The sequence below is a fragment of the Poeciliopsis prolifica genome, unplaced genomic scaffold, assembly GCF_027474105.1.
Source record: "Poeciliopsis prolifica strain line A6 unplaced genomic scaffold, Auburn_PproV2 SCAFFOLD085, whole genome shotgun sequence".
Lineage (NCBI taxonomy): Eukaryota > Metazoa > Chordata > Actinopteri > Cyprinodontiformes > Poeciliidae > Poeciliopsis > Poeciliopsis prolifica.
In genome coordinates this window covers 1,245,371-1,262,463 of record NW_026562460.1, presented here as the reverse complement: position 1 = coordinate 1,262,463, position 17,093 = coordinate 1,245,371, and the positions used below count along the sequence as shown (strand labels likewise).

The 17,093-nt window shown below is 41.6% G+C and overlaps 1 protein-coding gene across 1 annotated transcript in view; it reads right to left on the bottom strand.

Moving 5' to 3' along the window:
- tmprss3a (transmembrane serine protease 3a) overlaps positions 1-17,093 on the bottom strand; it is a 47,768-nt gene that overhangs the window by 6,131 nt on the left and 24,544 nt on the right. The window contains exons 8-11 of the mRNA XM_055022386.1: positions 10,172-10,337; positions 7,953-8,122; positions 1,264-1,359; positions 997-1,139 (exon numbers count right to left, since the gene is read on the bottom strand). Coding sequence (XP_054878361.1) covers positions 997-1,139; positions 1,264-1,359; positions 7,953-8,122; positions 10,172-10,337 — 575 coding nt within the window. The remainder of the gene's footprint in view (positions 1-996; positions 1,140-1,263; positions 1,360-7,952; positions 8,123-10,171; positions 10,338-17,093) is intronic.

Genomic DNA, 17,093 nt, shown 5'->3' with positions numbered 1-17,093 from the left:
TTGTTTGTGCTTCTGGGCCGAACAACAGTTCAGATTACCCAGCCTTCTTGGAGTCCTTAGAGGGGGTACTGGAGAGTGCCCCTCCTGGGTATCCCTCATTCTGCTGGGGCACTTCAACGCTCACGTGGGCTACGACAGTGAGACCTGGAGGGGCGTAGTTGGAAGAAATGCTCCCCCTGATCTGAACTCGAGTGGTGTTTTGTTGTTGGACTTCTGTGCTCGTCACAGATTGTCCATAATGGACACCATGTTCAAGCATAAGGGTGTCCATATGTGCACTTGGTACCAGGACACCCTACGCTGCAGTTTGATGATCGGCGATGTCATTGTTTTGTTGGAACTGCAAACGTATGTCTTGGACACTCGGGTGAAGAGAGGTGCAGAGCTGTTCGCCGAAGGGTGTCAGAAGATCACAGTCATGTTGCTACACCAGCCATTGTCTATGCAGAAACATCCACCTCCTCCTTTGGTCTTGCTGGAGAGCTTTGAGTCATGGTCTGAAGAAATTCCTTCCAGTGTAGAGCATTGACTGGAATCTGACCACAAAGCCAAGTCTTTGTGAAGCACAGTGCACAAGAGGAAGAAAAGTTTCTGTTTCTACTTATCAGCAGGGCCAGTCCATCCATTTTCTTGCTGAGTTAGCAAATGTTAGAGAGGAAAATCCTAGGTAAAGGTATCTTGCTTGGCACCACTTTTGCGATGCTGAGCAAGAACCTCTGCTCTCGATCTTTAGTGGTGACTTGCTCTTTTAGTCAAGAGATATGCTAAATCTGCTGCAGATGCTACAAAGATTGGTAATAAATACAAAGAAATAGTATGTCTAATAGCTCTTCAAGGTATTTACACATAAAAACAAGCAAGGCAGAGAGCACCAAAACACAGATGTAGCCATTTGCGGCATCATGGAAATAGAAGCAATAACTAACTGCATAAGAAGAAGGCAATATGTTTTTTGTAATACTGCTGTTTTCCATGTTAAATGGAAACAACCCGAACCTGACAGGAGTCAATTCCTCCTTCCAGATATCCTGCACATATCATCCAAGAAGAGATTAGGCCTTTGTAAACATCTGCATGGTTGCAGGTCTTGGTAGAGATGAGCGGTATCATAGCTGAGTGAAGAACATCACTGGACTCTCCTAGCAACATTAGTTAAAAAATGAAAAGCAAATATTTAGAGATATTTAACTAGACTAGTCAAACTCATAACATTGAAATGTAACATTACGTAGGAGACTGGATTGACAAACCACACAGACTTACCATCTTCCTCTGTGGCTCCCCAACCAGATATCCAGCACATTTCACCTTCTGTAATCTCCTCTCCATAGTTAGGCAAACAAATGGGTTCCACAAGGCCTATGGAAAACGTGTATATCTCAGAGAATTTGACAGTATTTACTGTATGTTTATCTCATGTGTTTGGATTACATGCACACCAGCAAAATCTATATAGCATTACTTCTCAACAGATGTAGTCTCAAGGTAAAAGAAAACCCCCAAAGTAATACAGTCAATCAACACAGCAAATGTAGCAACAGTTCTTATGCATAGATTTTTACAATGTTGACTAAAATGAGTCAGAACACACTAGCATTTCATTTAATCAGAAATTAGGTTTGATAGAAGGATATGATAAAGAGAAAAGCTCAACCACTTTTGTTAAAATGCTAACTGGCAGTTAACAAGGATCAAGAAAACAAAGTGCATTTGCTTTTCAATCGAGAAAATGTCATTACAGTCCTTGAACATCCAGATCAACGGGGACCCTACTGAGCAAGTATCACAAGAAAAACATTTAGGATGCTCAGTTAAATTTTAGGAGCCATGTTGATAAAATCAACAAAACTGCTAGATCAAATACTATAAACTGTTATAAAATTAATAGAAATTGTTTAACACTTCACTGTGCAGTGATGTTCTTGAACCCAAAGATCCTCTCACATTTTCCTGTGGAGCGACCGACTAGAACAGGGGTGCTCAAGTCCAGTCCTCCAGAGCTACCATCCTGCAACTATCAGATGCATCCCTGCTCCAACACACCTGAATCAAATGAATGAACCAGGCCTGTTCATAGCTGAGCCTGGTCTACTGGAGTAAGGCTGCAACTAAAAGTTGCAGGACGGTAGCTCTCGAGGACTGGACTTGAGCACCCCTGGACTAGACTATTCAAACTCAAACCATTAGCAACTTTCTATAATCAGGCTTCAAAGGTTTTTTCAATCAAAAGCCAATCAGATTCCATCAGTCACATTTTGGCTAAATTTGGCATTTTGGACTTTCCCGATTTTATAAAGTATAGCATTTTAAAATATGCAGAATATGCACATACACCATTAAGCGATGGCATAAAGAGATTGCAGGGCTGTGTCATATCCACAGACTGGTGTGCGTTTGGATTTCTGCTCTCTACTGTTCCTCCTCCTCTGCAGGGTGTAATGAGCAGCTGCGGCTTCCAGGTGTCATGCATTCCCCTCATCAAGTAGCAGGTCTTAGAGGAGTGGATTCCCAGGGATGCCAGATGGTTGACTAGTACTCTTGGTACTACTGCGGTCGCTGTGTCTTCACAGACAACTTACTACTGGTCTTATTTTTGATCTCCTCCTTCCTTGTAGGTAGTGATGGTGAGATGAAGCCTCATGAGGCATTGAACCACTTGAGCCAACTGGTTCAGGAAAGGGTTCATTTCTTGAAGCTTCATGTGCTCACGAAACCACCTACTGGCCAGGTGTATAATCACAGCCAGTTGTATCTTAACACGTGTGATGCATTGAATTTTTGTCTATTATGGCTCTTGGGAATGACGTCACAAAAGGTGTAGGATGAAATCATTTGTCTAAATTATGTATATACATATGTGTATAATAAAATATTTTTTGAATGTATTCTCTGTGTGTAATTTTTCCCAAAATAGAAGTGTCATGTGATATGGCATGTTGTGTAATAATGTTTTTCTCTGACTCTAGAGAAATGGCTTAATCAGGCAGAGGACAGTGAAAGTGCTTGTGGAACTAGGGAGGGGGTAGTGAATAGACTAATGCTTGTGTTATTATTGTACCCCGACTCCCGGAATGCACAATAAACACCTCACCTTTAAATAAAATAAGAAACAGTGACAAATACAGTTCCTCATAAGCAAAGCTAATGCATCTGCAAATGTTTAGTTCACCTTACCTTGTTAGGGCTTAAGAAATCAAAATGTTCCCACATAGGTGAAATCCTCCTCTTTCTCGCCGGCTTCATCCTATTCCTGTCTATCTATCTATCTATCTATCTATCTATCTATCTATCTATCTATCTATCTATCTATCTATCTATCTATCTATCTATCTATCTATCTATCTATCTATCTATCTATCTATCTATCTATCTATCTCTCTCTCTCTTTCTCTCTCTCTCTCTATTTCTCTCTCTCCAAACACCAAACTAAGTGTCTCAAACTAAATAACCACTATCCAAACTGTTTTCCAAACTATCAAACCTCTATCCATTCTCTAACTGACTGCAACTCGCCTACAACAACTCACATTTTGAATGGAGCCTGTGGGGTTTATAAAGCTGTCAAACCACTTCCTGAAGCAGTCACATGGTACAGCCGGGCAGCAAGGCCTCGGACGTCATCGTTTTCGGCTCCTCCCCTAAATGAAGCTAGCCTCGATACGCGCTTTACGGAAACGTCCCCTCCATTACTGACACACGCTCCGAAGCCTCAGCACGTCACATAACATCACTACTTGTAGGTATCCAGCGACATGCTCATTCATGGGCCCAGAAATTTCCTCCTGTGGTGTCTGTCTCTTGTCCTCCTCACTCTGAAACATCTGTGGCTCACCTCCAGTCCTCACCTGTCTGTCCACCCTTCTACTGTCCATCTCAGCCAACCACTGGGGCTGTAGATGCTCTGTGCCGCTCCTTGTTTGCCTCCCCTGCTTCGTAAAGTAATTCAGACTATTTCCTCCGCACAATTGATTATCCTGTCACTCCTACTAATCGTCTCCCTTTCTTCCAGTGAGTGTCTGGCCTGGATTTGATGCTGTTCCCCTGCTGAAAAAATTATTCAAAAGCTTTTGTTTAAATACAAGTCTTAACTGTGCTATCCCTATTGTTCTTAGTTCTTGCTCATCCAGGATCATGACAGAACCATCTGGCCACCACGACTCTGCAGCAGAATTACGGGCAGCATTCTCTGAACAGGGAATCCTCTTGGGATGTCATGACATTGCAATTGGTGCCATCTCCCAGCAACAGGGCTCAAATATTCAGTCTCTTAACCGGATTTCAGATCAACTACAGTGGATGGAGGTTGCGCCCCAGCCTCCGCCTCCACTGGTTCCTGCACCAGTGTCTCCCGACACGTCCGCTCTCCACGCCAGAAGAGATGTTGCTTCGGCCACTCTGGAGCCGTTCGCTGGAGAGCTGGATAAGTGCAGAGGGTTTTTACTCCAATGCACACTTGTCTTTTTTGTCACTCCCCTTGATTCTTCCCTGACGACTCAAGCAAAATTTCTTATATTATTGGACTTTTAAGGGACAAGGCTTTGAGGTAGGCAGAAGCTCTTTTTGATGAAGCAGCTATTCACAGTTCGTCTTGAACTGAGTTTCTCGAACAGTTTAAACAAACATTTCATCCAAGTGTTAGTGAGGAAGAGGCTGCTAAGAGACTTTGGAGCTTAAAACAGGGGAACAGATCAGTGGCTGAATTTGCCATTGTCTGATGGCAGACTCAGGGTGGAATCAACCAGCACTGAAGGGGGCGTTGCACCATTCACTTAATGAAAAGATTATGGATGAAATGGCCTGGAGAGATGAACCTGCTGGGCTAGATAAACTAATTTAACTCGCTATTCGCCTAGACACCAGACTTAGGGAAAGAAATAGAGACTGTCGCCAACTTCGTCATCTCGACCTATAGAACTTTGGAGCTGACGTCACTGCATGAGACGTTTACATCGCTCGGCACCATGTTGTTTGGCCACAGACCAAAGCAAACTTTTTCCAATGTTTTCATTGTGTTACCGATCGCAGTGAAGTTGTTTTCATGTTGGATATTGGATATCTGCGCTCCGCGGAGTAAGGGGCGTTTAGCTCATTTATGAACGCTGATTAAGCGGAAAAAGGTTCTGGGCTATCAATGATTTCAGGAACATAACCCCAAGATTAATTGAACCCGCATAGAGTCCTGGAATCCCCAGTGCCTCAGTAACTGCCTTCTGTCAGCCATCTCTTCTAAAAATACTGTTTCACTTATAGAACCGACTCCATCTGATCTACAAACAGGGAAGTTAAGCCCAGTTCACACGACACGATTTTAGAAAAGTCGGCCGATTCTGAAAACGTGAGAGAGAGACCACACACTAGGCGATTTAAAATGTAACGGGTTCGATCGTAGAGTGTGAGGTTTCACTGGAACATATTCTAATTCCAGATATGAAATCCCTTCAAATTTAAATTCTGTGCTGAATTTAGAGTAAACAAACAAACATGGACAACGACGTTGAAGCGGTAACTTTAGTTTAACCCAAAAAAGACGTAACCAAAAATTAAAGCTTTGGATTAAGACTGGAGACATCGTGAGCAAGGATTATATTTGTTAGTGTGTTTCAGATGCTTTTTTTTTAACTTCCTGGCTGATTTCAATTAAAAGTAAACTTTTTTTAATGGAGCGTTTCTTAACATTCTCGACAAAAGCTCAGGAATTATGCAACTATTATAGTTGTCTGTTTATGTATAGGCTAATTTGATCATTTTTTGCTGTTTTTATGTTGTTGTACAATATATGCATATACTGTACCTTGTTTCAGAAAACGGAATGACTGAAACATCAGAGCAGCTTAAAGTAGAAGAAAGCATTTCCCGCATATTAGTTTTTAGAAAATCAGATGGCAGTTATCCTTTTTTCCCCCAACTGACTGCGAAAGCTTAACGTATTCCAGCTCCTCTAAACGAAACTTGTTGTATTGTTTAAAATTGTATTATGACTGCAGAATAAAATCAAATGTGCCATTTCAACCAAAGATTGGAATGCGCTTCTCAACCAGATGTACTCTGAGCAATAATTTTATAATTATCTTTCATTAAAAAAAAACAAGTCGGGGGAACAGCACAGACATTGCGATGAATGAGCCAACATGATTAAACACGTTCAATATCCCCGATTTTAGATCAAAGCGGTCCTGACGTTCCACCGACTGGACCCGATCAGTCCTAACCCTAACCCTAACCCTAACACACTACAGGATGATCGGTTACGATTGTCGGGAGCAACAATCTTAGAACTCTGAACGTTCTAAGATTGTTGTTATAAGGGCAAAAAATTATGTAGTGTGAACTGGGCTTAAACTAAACAGCTTACTTTCCTGCCCCTTGGTTCTTATTCCTGAAGTCATTAGATTCTCCTGTGCTATGCAGCTACACCTTGTTTTTGCATGGCTCTGGGTGTATTTTTTCCTGTATTAAGCTCTGCTCTTTCTCATTGGCTTATTTAAAATGTGCTATTTTAAATTATTATCACTTACATTTTGTAGAGGTACTTTTTAAAAACCCATCTAGAGACAAGTGCTGTGAATTAGCTGTTGCAATTGCACTATGATACAAACATGAGATAGCTGTTTTCTTCAATTTGTCTATGTCAATGTGTGTCTGTCCTTATCAAAAAACTTAACATAATGAAATCACAGGCTCACTGTTACACTGTGAAAACTGATACACTGGCTAATCCTAAACATAACTGATATTGGATTAAACACAGCATCCCAGAAAGACGCAACTTATTGTAACTAGTGGAGAAAATTGAAGGAAGAAATTAGGATTTTATTGAATGTCTATTGAAACATTCTTTGACTGGAAATCAGCAAATACGCTAAAATTGTCCCACCCAAAGACTATTGGATGTTATTGGTTTGATAAATATTTTTTGATATTCTGTGGTTATACTGAATTATTTTCTACTCATTTATTTTGGTTGATGATTAAATTTGTTTATTTTTGTTAATGAAAATTCCCTTTAAAAAAAATTATTTTCTCAAGTTATCTGTTTTTCGACTCCTTTGTAGAAAGTTTCCCTGACACAGGAACTCCTACGGCTTTGTGAACATCAAAAAGTACATAGCCACACAGACACACCCAATAGAACAAAAGAAACATTTTGAGAGGGAGCAGAAGGGATTTTGTAAGCGAGTAGAGAGGTTTATGCTTGTGGAGAGTTAAGCCATGCAAAGGGAAGTTTTGCGTGCAAGAAAAAAATCTGAGTGTCAGCACAAAGACTTAAGAGGCCACAGAATATTTGAAAGAGAGGATACATTTTGAGTTATTGCAAGTTGTGAAAACAAAGAGATGAAATTCTGCTATAAAACTGAAAATATAAGCAGAAATATCACAAGTTTTGATAAAGAAATGAAATTCTTCTTACAAACAGAAAACATGTGCTCTTCAGCAATTGCTGGCAAAAATTCCCCAAACTGATATCGGTATTTTACCCACAACTTTCCTTAAGAAATGTTGCCTGTCTTAGAGTTTGATATCATTAAAATGAAACTCATCTCTCTTACTTCTCTCCCAGCCTCCATACCTTAAGACAACCATTATCAAATAACTGTTTGATAATTGGATAAGTTGCTTTTGCAAAATTACAGGTTCATCTTAAATTCATGCTAAAAGCAGACTGAGGAATTGCTGCAAAGTTAAGAATCCAATGCAATCAGTTCACGGACCTATATGCTTGTCCAGGAGCTGTCTTTGCTACAAATCAGCGACTCAGAGCAATTTGCTGGGTTTCTTTAATGAGAAAACCTTTTTATTTTATTAATAAATTAAATATAACTGCATTGTTTGATAAGTAGAAGAAAGTGAACAGATTTGAACCAGAACTGGCATGAATAAAGTAGAAGAAAGCACGAGTTCATAAGCATAAGAAAATGTAGTCTAAGTAAAGGCTAGGGAAAAATCACCAGTACCATCAAAAACAAGCGGTTCTTGTAGCCTCATCAGTGCAATGTCATAATCCTGTCCTTTTGGCCAATACTGAGAATGCCGTATAATTCTCTTTACAGCCAGAGAATGGGCACCATGGATCAGCTGTTCTGTCAGCCCCACGTGAACCGTCCACAGGGAAGAGTTTTCAAATCTGGTCACAGAAAAAAAGACAAACAAGACATTGGATTCAAATTCTAATTCAAATGAAAAAATACTTTATCAAATGTAACTCATTCTTCAAAGAGTTCATCCTTTACTTTTTCATTTTTTTATATCCACCAGACACACGCAAATCTAGAACTCTATATCAACATTTGCCCCTTTTCCACCGGCTCGACTCGGCTTGCTTTCACAGCTTTCCCACCGGCTTCGTTTCGAGGCTGGACCTGCTTTTTAGGTCCTGCTTCGGAGCAGGGCCACCCGAAGTCCAGTGGACATTTTGTGTAAAGAATATAGAAATGACAATGGGAGGAGTTGGAGCAAAATTGCTACCCAGTAACATTTCAGCTGTTCTTTGTTAGCGTGACATAAATTGGTTATAATGATTTTCATTCAGTCAGGACTGACACTAACCACATATTGCAGGTAGATTCCAGTAAAACATTGATTAATGCCAGGTTTTAAAATTAGTTTACTGGACTAATAGCCATTATTTTGTGCCCATTGTTGGACACCACACGGCACAATCGAACCATGTGAACCGTTATTTCTGTCGGCTAATGTGTGGTCTCAGGTTTTGAAAATGTGCGGACAATGGGCCGACAGCTCTACAATGGTGCAATGCACGCTGGGTATTACACTAAGGAAATGAGGACGTGAAAGGTCAGTAGAGGCACTGGGGTTGAGACTTTTTTTATTCAATGTCATCAACAAAGAAAAAAAGGCCAGAAGAAATGATAAAGACGATAATGAAAACGAGGTCGCCCAAGGGACTCCTCACTACCAGATGCACTCAACAAGTTCTACACCTGCTTTGAAGATCCTAAAACCTCCCTCAGCACCAGACTGATACCACCACCTGGTGACATGCCTCTCTGTGTGACCACAACAGATGTGAAGAAGTCCCTCCAGAAAATCAACCTCTGTAAGCCTGCAGGCCCCGACAACATTCCAGGGTGAGTACTGAGGTACTGTGCAGATCTGTCTCAGACATCTTGACAGACATCTTTCACATCTCACTGTCACTGTCATTGTGCCCACCTGCTTTAAGACCGCCACTGTTGTCCCTGTCCCCATGTGCTCCACAGTCATGAGCCTGAATGACTACCGGCTTATTGCCTTAACATCGGTAGTGATGAAGTGCTTTGAGAGGCCAGTCGTGAACTACATCAATGACTCCATTGACGTCGCTCTGGACCCCCATCAGTACACCTACAGGAGGAACCGATCCACTGCTGACGCCATTTTATTGGTCATCCACACAGTCCTCACCCATCTAGAGAGCAGGAACTCCTACATCCATCTGCTCTTTCAACACCATCATCCCACAGAGCCTGGTGCAGAAGCTCTTCTCTCTTGGACTGAGTCCCACACTGGGGAACTGGATTATGTACTTCCTGACCAGCAGACCTCAGACAGTGAGGATCCACAACACCGTCTCATCCTTCATTAAAACTCTTCCACCAGCTCTTCTTCAGCAGCTGAGCTTGACTCTATTTTGGAGTGACCGCATTCCCATCGGCCCGACTCGGCTCTGTACCAGGGTGCCTATCTCCAACTACGTTCCAGGCGAGAGGCGGGGTACACCCTATAAATATTATATGATATATAAAATAATATACACTGCTCAAAAAAATAAAGGGAACACTCAAATAATACACACACACACACACGTAGGGAGAATTTAGAGAGACCAATTAACTTTATTTTATTTATTTTCATAGTATGTATAGAAGGACTTTACAATCTGAGGGCACAAATATAGACTGTGCCAAATACGGTTCAGAATTGTGTTATTTAAACACTCTTAAAGTGAATATTTTTGATGCATTTCAGTCTAGCATGGTAGTAAACTACTCTCTGAAGATGAGTAAATTCTGCATTTGAATCGGATACGTATTGAATACCTTAGATCCATCAGACATCCAGAGTCCTGCTGAGTCCTGCTGTTAACTTTTCTAATCTTGAATGCTCAGTAAGACATTTTTTCTATTAATCAGCCTTGACAGAATTTCAGAGAGAGTTTGATTTTATGACTTACCCATACACACAATGGGCTGCAGTAAGGATCCAGCTTGACGTTATGATGGATCCTCCACAAGTATGTTCCCTCTGGAAGTGGAGGCTGACCTGCCAGGGAAACTGACCTGGTTTGGAGATATTACCCCCCACAACTCGAGTGTTGTAATGAGGCCTCGAACCACACGCTGAGAAAAAATGCAGGACAACTACTATCAAATGATCAATTTAAAAGTCATGTTTTGTTAGTGATCTACAATCAAATTGCAAAAATATTTGAGGACTTGGGCCCCATAATAAATTCACATAGCAAAATATTAACGTAGAAAAGCATTCCAATATGTATGGATGTCAAAGTAAAGATAAAATTGATGACAAGTACGTTTCAACTCCTCATCTTTGATTTTATTAATTTTTTGTCATCTGCATAACTAATTTACTAGGCTCTCATTGAAGCTAATGTACATTGACATGTTTTCTGGATGTACAATTAATCAGTATACTCTTCTTGACAAATGCCAGTTTGCTTTTCGTTTTTCTCACCTGACAATAAAGTGGAACTTCTATTACAATTAAATTTGAATTGTATAAAGTCTGTTATGACATGTGTCTAATCCATTCTGTTAGTGGTGTTGACACCACCAGAATCAGATTTGCTGGCCAAACACAGGCTGCCTTAAGTGACTCAATTGTGATTTTTTTTGTCAAATTGGATTCTTTGATTTGGATTCTTGTTGCAGTGGTCGTTCACACCTCCACACATATGCGACTTGTATATGTTCTCCAGTGTGAACGGGCAGGCGACCTGAAGGTGTCCTGCATCCGCTATTACAGTAGAGTGTGCAAGAGCGTCAGCATTCTCAGTTTTCTGCCAACCACCATGAAAGGAAGAAGCACTCAATGTTTGCAGAAGTAAACATGGATGCTAATGGTGGAGCATAGCTCACACATTTGAAGTTGTCTGACTGGAGCATATCAACAATTCAATCCTCATTGTCGTCCATCATAGTTGTAGTTTTTCTTCCAACTTGTGCATATCAGGATGCAGAATAGTGACATTTTCAGTGATGTTCAGGTCAGATGAATGCAACCTGGACATTAAGCTGCATTTGAATCGTATACATATCAAATATCCTAGTAGCCTGTGTCGCATTCGTAAAGGATCTGACTTGTGTTGCTCAGACTAAAACATCAAATACAGGTCACATTACATAAAAAAAAATTGAATTGTGTCACTTCAGGCTTCAGTGTGAACACAGCCATATTAACTTGGCTGCAGCTTTTGGTGTCTATCTAGAGACCCACTTTTTATAAAAAATGATAAAATAGTAATTAATTTCTTCTACATAGCAGTTAAAACTGTTACCATGTCATAATATAAGAGAGGTGATATGTGAAAAACAATCCAATAAATCCATGAAGCAGTCAGACTGCAGCAGAATTTCCTTTTTTATGCACCGGCGAAATGCTCACCCCTCACAGATTATCTGTCTCACGCTCTACCATTGCAACACAATTTTTAAAAAATAATATGTTACCTGCTGCAGCTTATATTTTTAATATCCACTAACCTGTGCAATGGTGCAATAGTATTATGTAAGATCGGAAGGGATGTTTTATGTTGAGGGATACTGACTAGGGACGCTCTGATCCCATTTTTTCCTGCCATTTCTGATAAGGATCACCAATGAGGGCCGATCCCTGTCGAGCACCAATATTGATCACATGGACTGGCTCTTAATTTTTGCTTTAGGTATAAATGCTACTTTGTTATCTGGTAAAAGAAAACCATAAAATGACCAAATTTAGAAAAAACATGCAAAATACTTGCAGGCACAAGGCAGCAAGTATTCTGTCAAAAAGACAACTGAAAATATATCACTAATACAATATTTAATAGTAAGGCTCTCAACAGCCTAAAATTATACATAAAGTCAAATAATCTTACAACATTGCCTATATAATATGACAGAATGGACATGAGAAATAGTTACACCTCCTCCCTTTTCTTATTCTATTTAAAGACTTCTACTGACTATACTGTAACATCAATTGCCCATGTGGGATCCAAATAAAAAAATCTGAATCTGCATCTACTCTTAAGCTGCACTTCTACTCAAACTGCAGTTACAGCGGTTCGCCACCAGCTGGCACATAGAGCACGGTTAGCGGGCGCTCCCTGTTGCGCTTGTCTGTTAACAGTGTTTGTCAAATAAAAGACCCTGTGAAAATCACACTGATTAATCATTAAGTGTGCAACAAAAACATAATGCCAAGTAAAAATGGAATCGTTCATTAAAAATCAAATGCAACTTGCATTAAAAAACAATCCGAGGTTACTATCATTCTACAATTGAGCCGCTTTTTCAAACTCATTTTTGTCTTTTAGAAGAAAAACAGCTTTTTGGTCAACTGTTCCTTCTTGTTTGGATACTGTGTAGTTGGACTGATTTTGGGTAATACGTTTCATATTTTTTATATTTGTTATGATACATAACCATAGCAACATGTAACATTTAGGTAAATGAGCCAGAAAAGGCAAGACTGGAACACAATAACAGAGGTGAGTGATACGCCTGGATGAAAAGCAGGGAAAACCAGCAAGAGACGGATCCACCCAGAGAGGGGTGAACCCCTCTCTGGGTGGATCCATAGTGGCCAAAACTCCAGCATTGGAAGGGTTGGGTGAGCAGCCAATGGGAGAGTTTGGGCCCTTAGGTATTCACTGATGAAGACAAACATCCACCATCCAAAGCTCAGTAGTAAAAGCAGTCATGACATCACCCCCTCCTCCGGGGACAGCTTGTAATGCTCCTCTGGGTTGGTCCGGACGCTGGCGATGGAAATCACGGATGAGATCATTAGTGGATGGGAGGGTGTCCAGGATCTGTCCTCAGGGCCTTTCAGTAAAGGCCTAACAGTAAAAGCATGAGGCGGATGACCAGAGGGCATCTGTTAGGAGGGCAAAACCTGGATGACAAAACAGCTTTGAGCTTAGAGACATGGAGACTTGTCTCCAAGCTCAAATGAAGAAGGCAGTTTGAGACATATAACTGCCAGATTAATTACATTGGCAACAGGAAATGGACCCACAAAGTTTCTTGCCAGCTTGCAATTCTCTGTCCTGATGGGCAGATCCTCAGGGAATAGCCACACCCTCTGACCCACGAGTATCTTGGGGCCTACGATCAGTGGCGGTTGGCATTCCAAGCATATACAGTAGCAGTCTTACAGAGTCGCTCTGGCCCTTCTCCATATTCTGAAGCAGCACATTCTGACACATGGGCAATGGCAACCTGAGTAGCCATTTCTTGAAAGAGTACTGGATAGCCATGGACAACGTGAAATGGTGAGAGACCCGTGGCACTTTACGGTAACCCATTGATGGTGAACTCCACCCAATGTTAGTTCCATGCATTTATCCTATGCATGGAGCATCCATGCATAGGATAAATAACTTTGACTTGACCTCCTGAACCATCCTCTCTGTCAAGCCATCTGTCTGAGGGTGAAAACCTGAGTTGATGTCAATGCTGAGAAGAGTGCAAAGCTCACTCCAAAAATTGGAGGTGAAATGTATTCAGACCACATGAAGTCTGAACACTTCTTGAGACATCACATCAGTGAGTTTTGGGGGCTGAAGGGTTAGTGTTAGGTTGTGAAGAGTGATGAGACTGACCATCTTGGAAATGGGTTTGACAGATCAGGAAGCACAGGATGGTAGCTGAAGTGAAAAAGTCTTCAAGTTTCTCAAAAGAATGTTTGACCTCTGAACTTGAACTGAGTCTATAAAGAGGAGCAGTCACTGAACTGTAGTTCTTAATAAAGTGCCGAAAAAATGGGCAAACACATGAAACCATTGAAACTCCTTCACATTAGATGGCTCAGGCCAGTCCAAAACCACTGTCACTTTAGAAGGGTCCATGTTAATCTTTCCTGAAGCAATGACAAAACCTAGAAAAAATACAAAAGACATGTGGAACACACACTTCTCTTTCTTAACTATTCGTTTGTTTTGGACAAATGTAAGAAGAACCTCACTGACATGTTTGATATGACAAAATAAAACCTTTGAATAGATCAAGATGTTATCAAGGTTTGGCCTCAAAAGACCATTGTTTTCAGCAGCCAAACTGCAGTCTTATTTGAACTTCCTTCCTCTCTCCTCTTTCCTCCTGCTCTGCATCCACAATGCCTCCTTTTCAACTCCACTGGTATTTCTGCCTTTAGCTGTGATATTATTTTAGTTCTTCCAATGTTCCCTAACAAGGTGTAAACCACCTTGTTGTGTCATAATTTCAGTCTGTCTTCCAGTGCTTTTTATTCTCCCTCCCTCTGATTACTCATCATCCTCATTATAACCTGTGTTGTCCTACTCCCTATTTAAACTCCTGCTCATCACCTTCTCAGTGCAAAATCATCTGTTGCCTCTGTCAAGCTTTCAAGCCCTGATTCATGTTCCAAGAGTTTCTGTTTTTTCATCCTGTCTGCCTGTCTTTGACCATTGCTTTTGCCTAGTCCTCACTGGTGTTTTGAGAAGAGTGTCTAACCTCCCGTTGCTGAACCTTCCCTCCAGTCGACCCAATCATATTTTGGATCTTCTTTGCCTGAGTCCTTCCTGCGCTTCACACTGGGCTGTTTTTACTACTGAGCTTCGGGTGGTTGTTTGTCTCCATCATCAGCAAGTACGCAAGACAATAACCTCTTCCATTGCCTGCTCACCCACCCCTAAGAACGCTGGATTCTTGGTCACTACAGAACTCCCATTTCCCAGTAAATCTCTTTCTATTTTCCCTGGTTTTCATTTAGTCACATCCCTCACCTGTTTTGTGTTCCAGACCTGCCAGAGTATTCACACCTTGCAGGACCCCATCAACACTATCACATTGTTTCTAATAAACGTTTTTGATAATCATTCTCCTTGTCTTGGCTACATGTTGGGTCATTGCTCATTTACCTAAATATTAAGGTACGATCTTGAACAGAATGAAACCAAAGCCAAATCAAGATTGGTATTCGAAGGTTGAGGGAGCTATTACTTCCCTAAAAAGTAATGTTCAGGAGATTTGTACTGTACAAGACAGTACAGACCTTTTATGAACCAGTGCTCTCTGCATTTTGAACTCTAGCCTTCTGCCTTCCCTTCTGAAACCGGCTCTGACAACCTTGCGGCCATAGCTCCTATAAACCGCCTCAATAATGAAGGCACAGTACATGGTCCACTCAGACTCAATGTCCCCTACCTCACCCAGAACATGTTCAAAGTTCTGCCAGATATGGGAGTTAAAGCTCTGTCTTACAGGGACTCTGCCAGACATTCCCAGCAGACCATCACAACACGTATAGGTTGTGATGGTTTATAAACATGTTCAGATCAGGGGGAGTGTTCCTCCCAACCACAACCCTTTCAGGTCTCACTGTCATTGCCCAGGTGACCGTTGAAGTTCCCCAGCAGAACAAGGGAGTCCCCAGGAGGAGGACTCTGCTGTACCCCCTCCAAAGACCCCAAGAAGGGTGGGTAAGCTTGTAAGAACAAACAACAGAAACCCTTCCTCCCCACCCATCAGAGGAGGGAGGCTACCCTCTTGTTCACTGGGGGTAAATCCCAACGTAGAGGTGTTCCCTAGGATGACTTGGTGTTCCCTCGCCCAGATGCGGGACACTGTGGCCCCAATCTGGAGCCAGGCCTGGAGATCAGTCTTTGAAGTAGACCTTCAGGCTCATTTCAAAGATGGCCCCCGTGGGAGCACAATGGCTCCCACGGGGGAGCCATTGTGCCCCCTGTGTAGTGGGTGCACAATGATGAGCACCTGGTGGCCGGGCTCAGCCCTTAAAGGCAACATGGGTCTCCTCTCCCGTTGGCCCACCACCTGTGAGAGTGGCAAAAGAGGTCAAGTGCAGTGTGGGATGGGTAGTGGTTGCAGAAGCTGGCTCTGGGGACATGGAATATCACCTCTCTGGTGGGTTAGAGTTACTAACCCCAAATTAACAGTACTCTTCAAGTGAATTCTGCATGACACAAGGGAGAACAATGCCTCCTTGTGAGCTACAATTTTCGTCATGACTATGTTCCGTAGATCCTTTGAATTTGATCCTTTAGATCGGAGAGTCTTAATGTCAGATGAGGAAATGGCCAGCTCCCAGCTGTTGTCACAAAGTTGGGACCATAAAATCGTCCAAACTGTCTGGGTATGCTAAAGCATTCAGTTTGTTTCATTGGTACAAAGAGGCTCCTGAAAAACAACCCCCCACCAAATTTAATATTTGGCACAATGCAGTCAGACAAGTACCGTTCTCCTGGCAACCACCAAATCCAGACTTGTCCATCAGATTGCCAGATAGAGAAGCATGATTCGTCACTCCAGAGAATGCATGTCCACTGCTCTAGAGAGGACATACCATGATTTCTTTATTTAAATCATGGTGTGGTTTACACCAGTGGTCTCCAACCCCCAGGCTGTGGACCGATACCGGTCCATGGATCAATTGCTACCAGGCCATGCAAGAAATAATTAAATACTTCTGTTTCATGTATTATTTGAGTCTGGAGGATATTTTATTTGAAAATCCTTTAACCGGCTTGTCTCTGTTATGTCTTGCACCAACATTGAACCCACAGCAGCAAAATGAGTAAGAAACAAATCAGATGTCTTTGGAAAGTTTCTTTGTGAAGGGAAAAGGCCCAGAGAAGAGACAGGAGAATTATTATATGGTGACCGGCTGGTTAATGAGGCAATGAAGCTTCAAACTCTTTCGCCAAGTAGAGACCGAGCACCCTGTGTATAAGTAACACTTCAGGTGTCATTGTCTCTCATCACTCCAGACAGGAGAAACAATAGTCATTATTATGAGTTAAAATTTTCATGAAAGTAAAATGTTTGTTTTATGTTTGTTATGATGAATGCTAACAATGGACTCGGTATTCCCTTGCCTAACCATTGCCT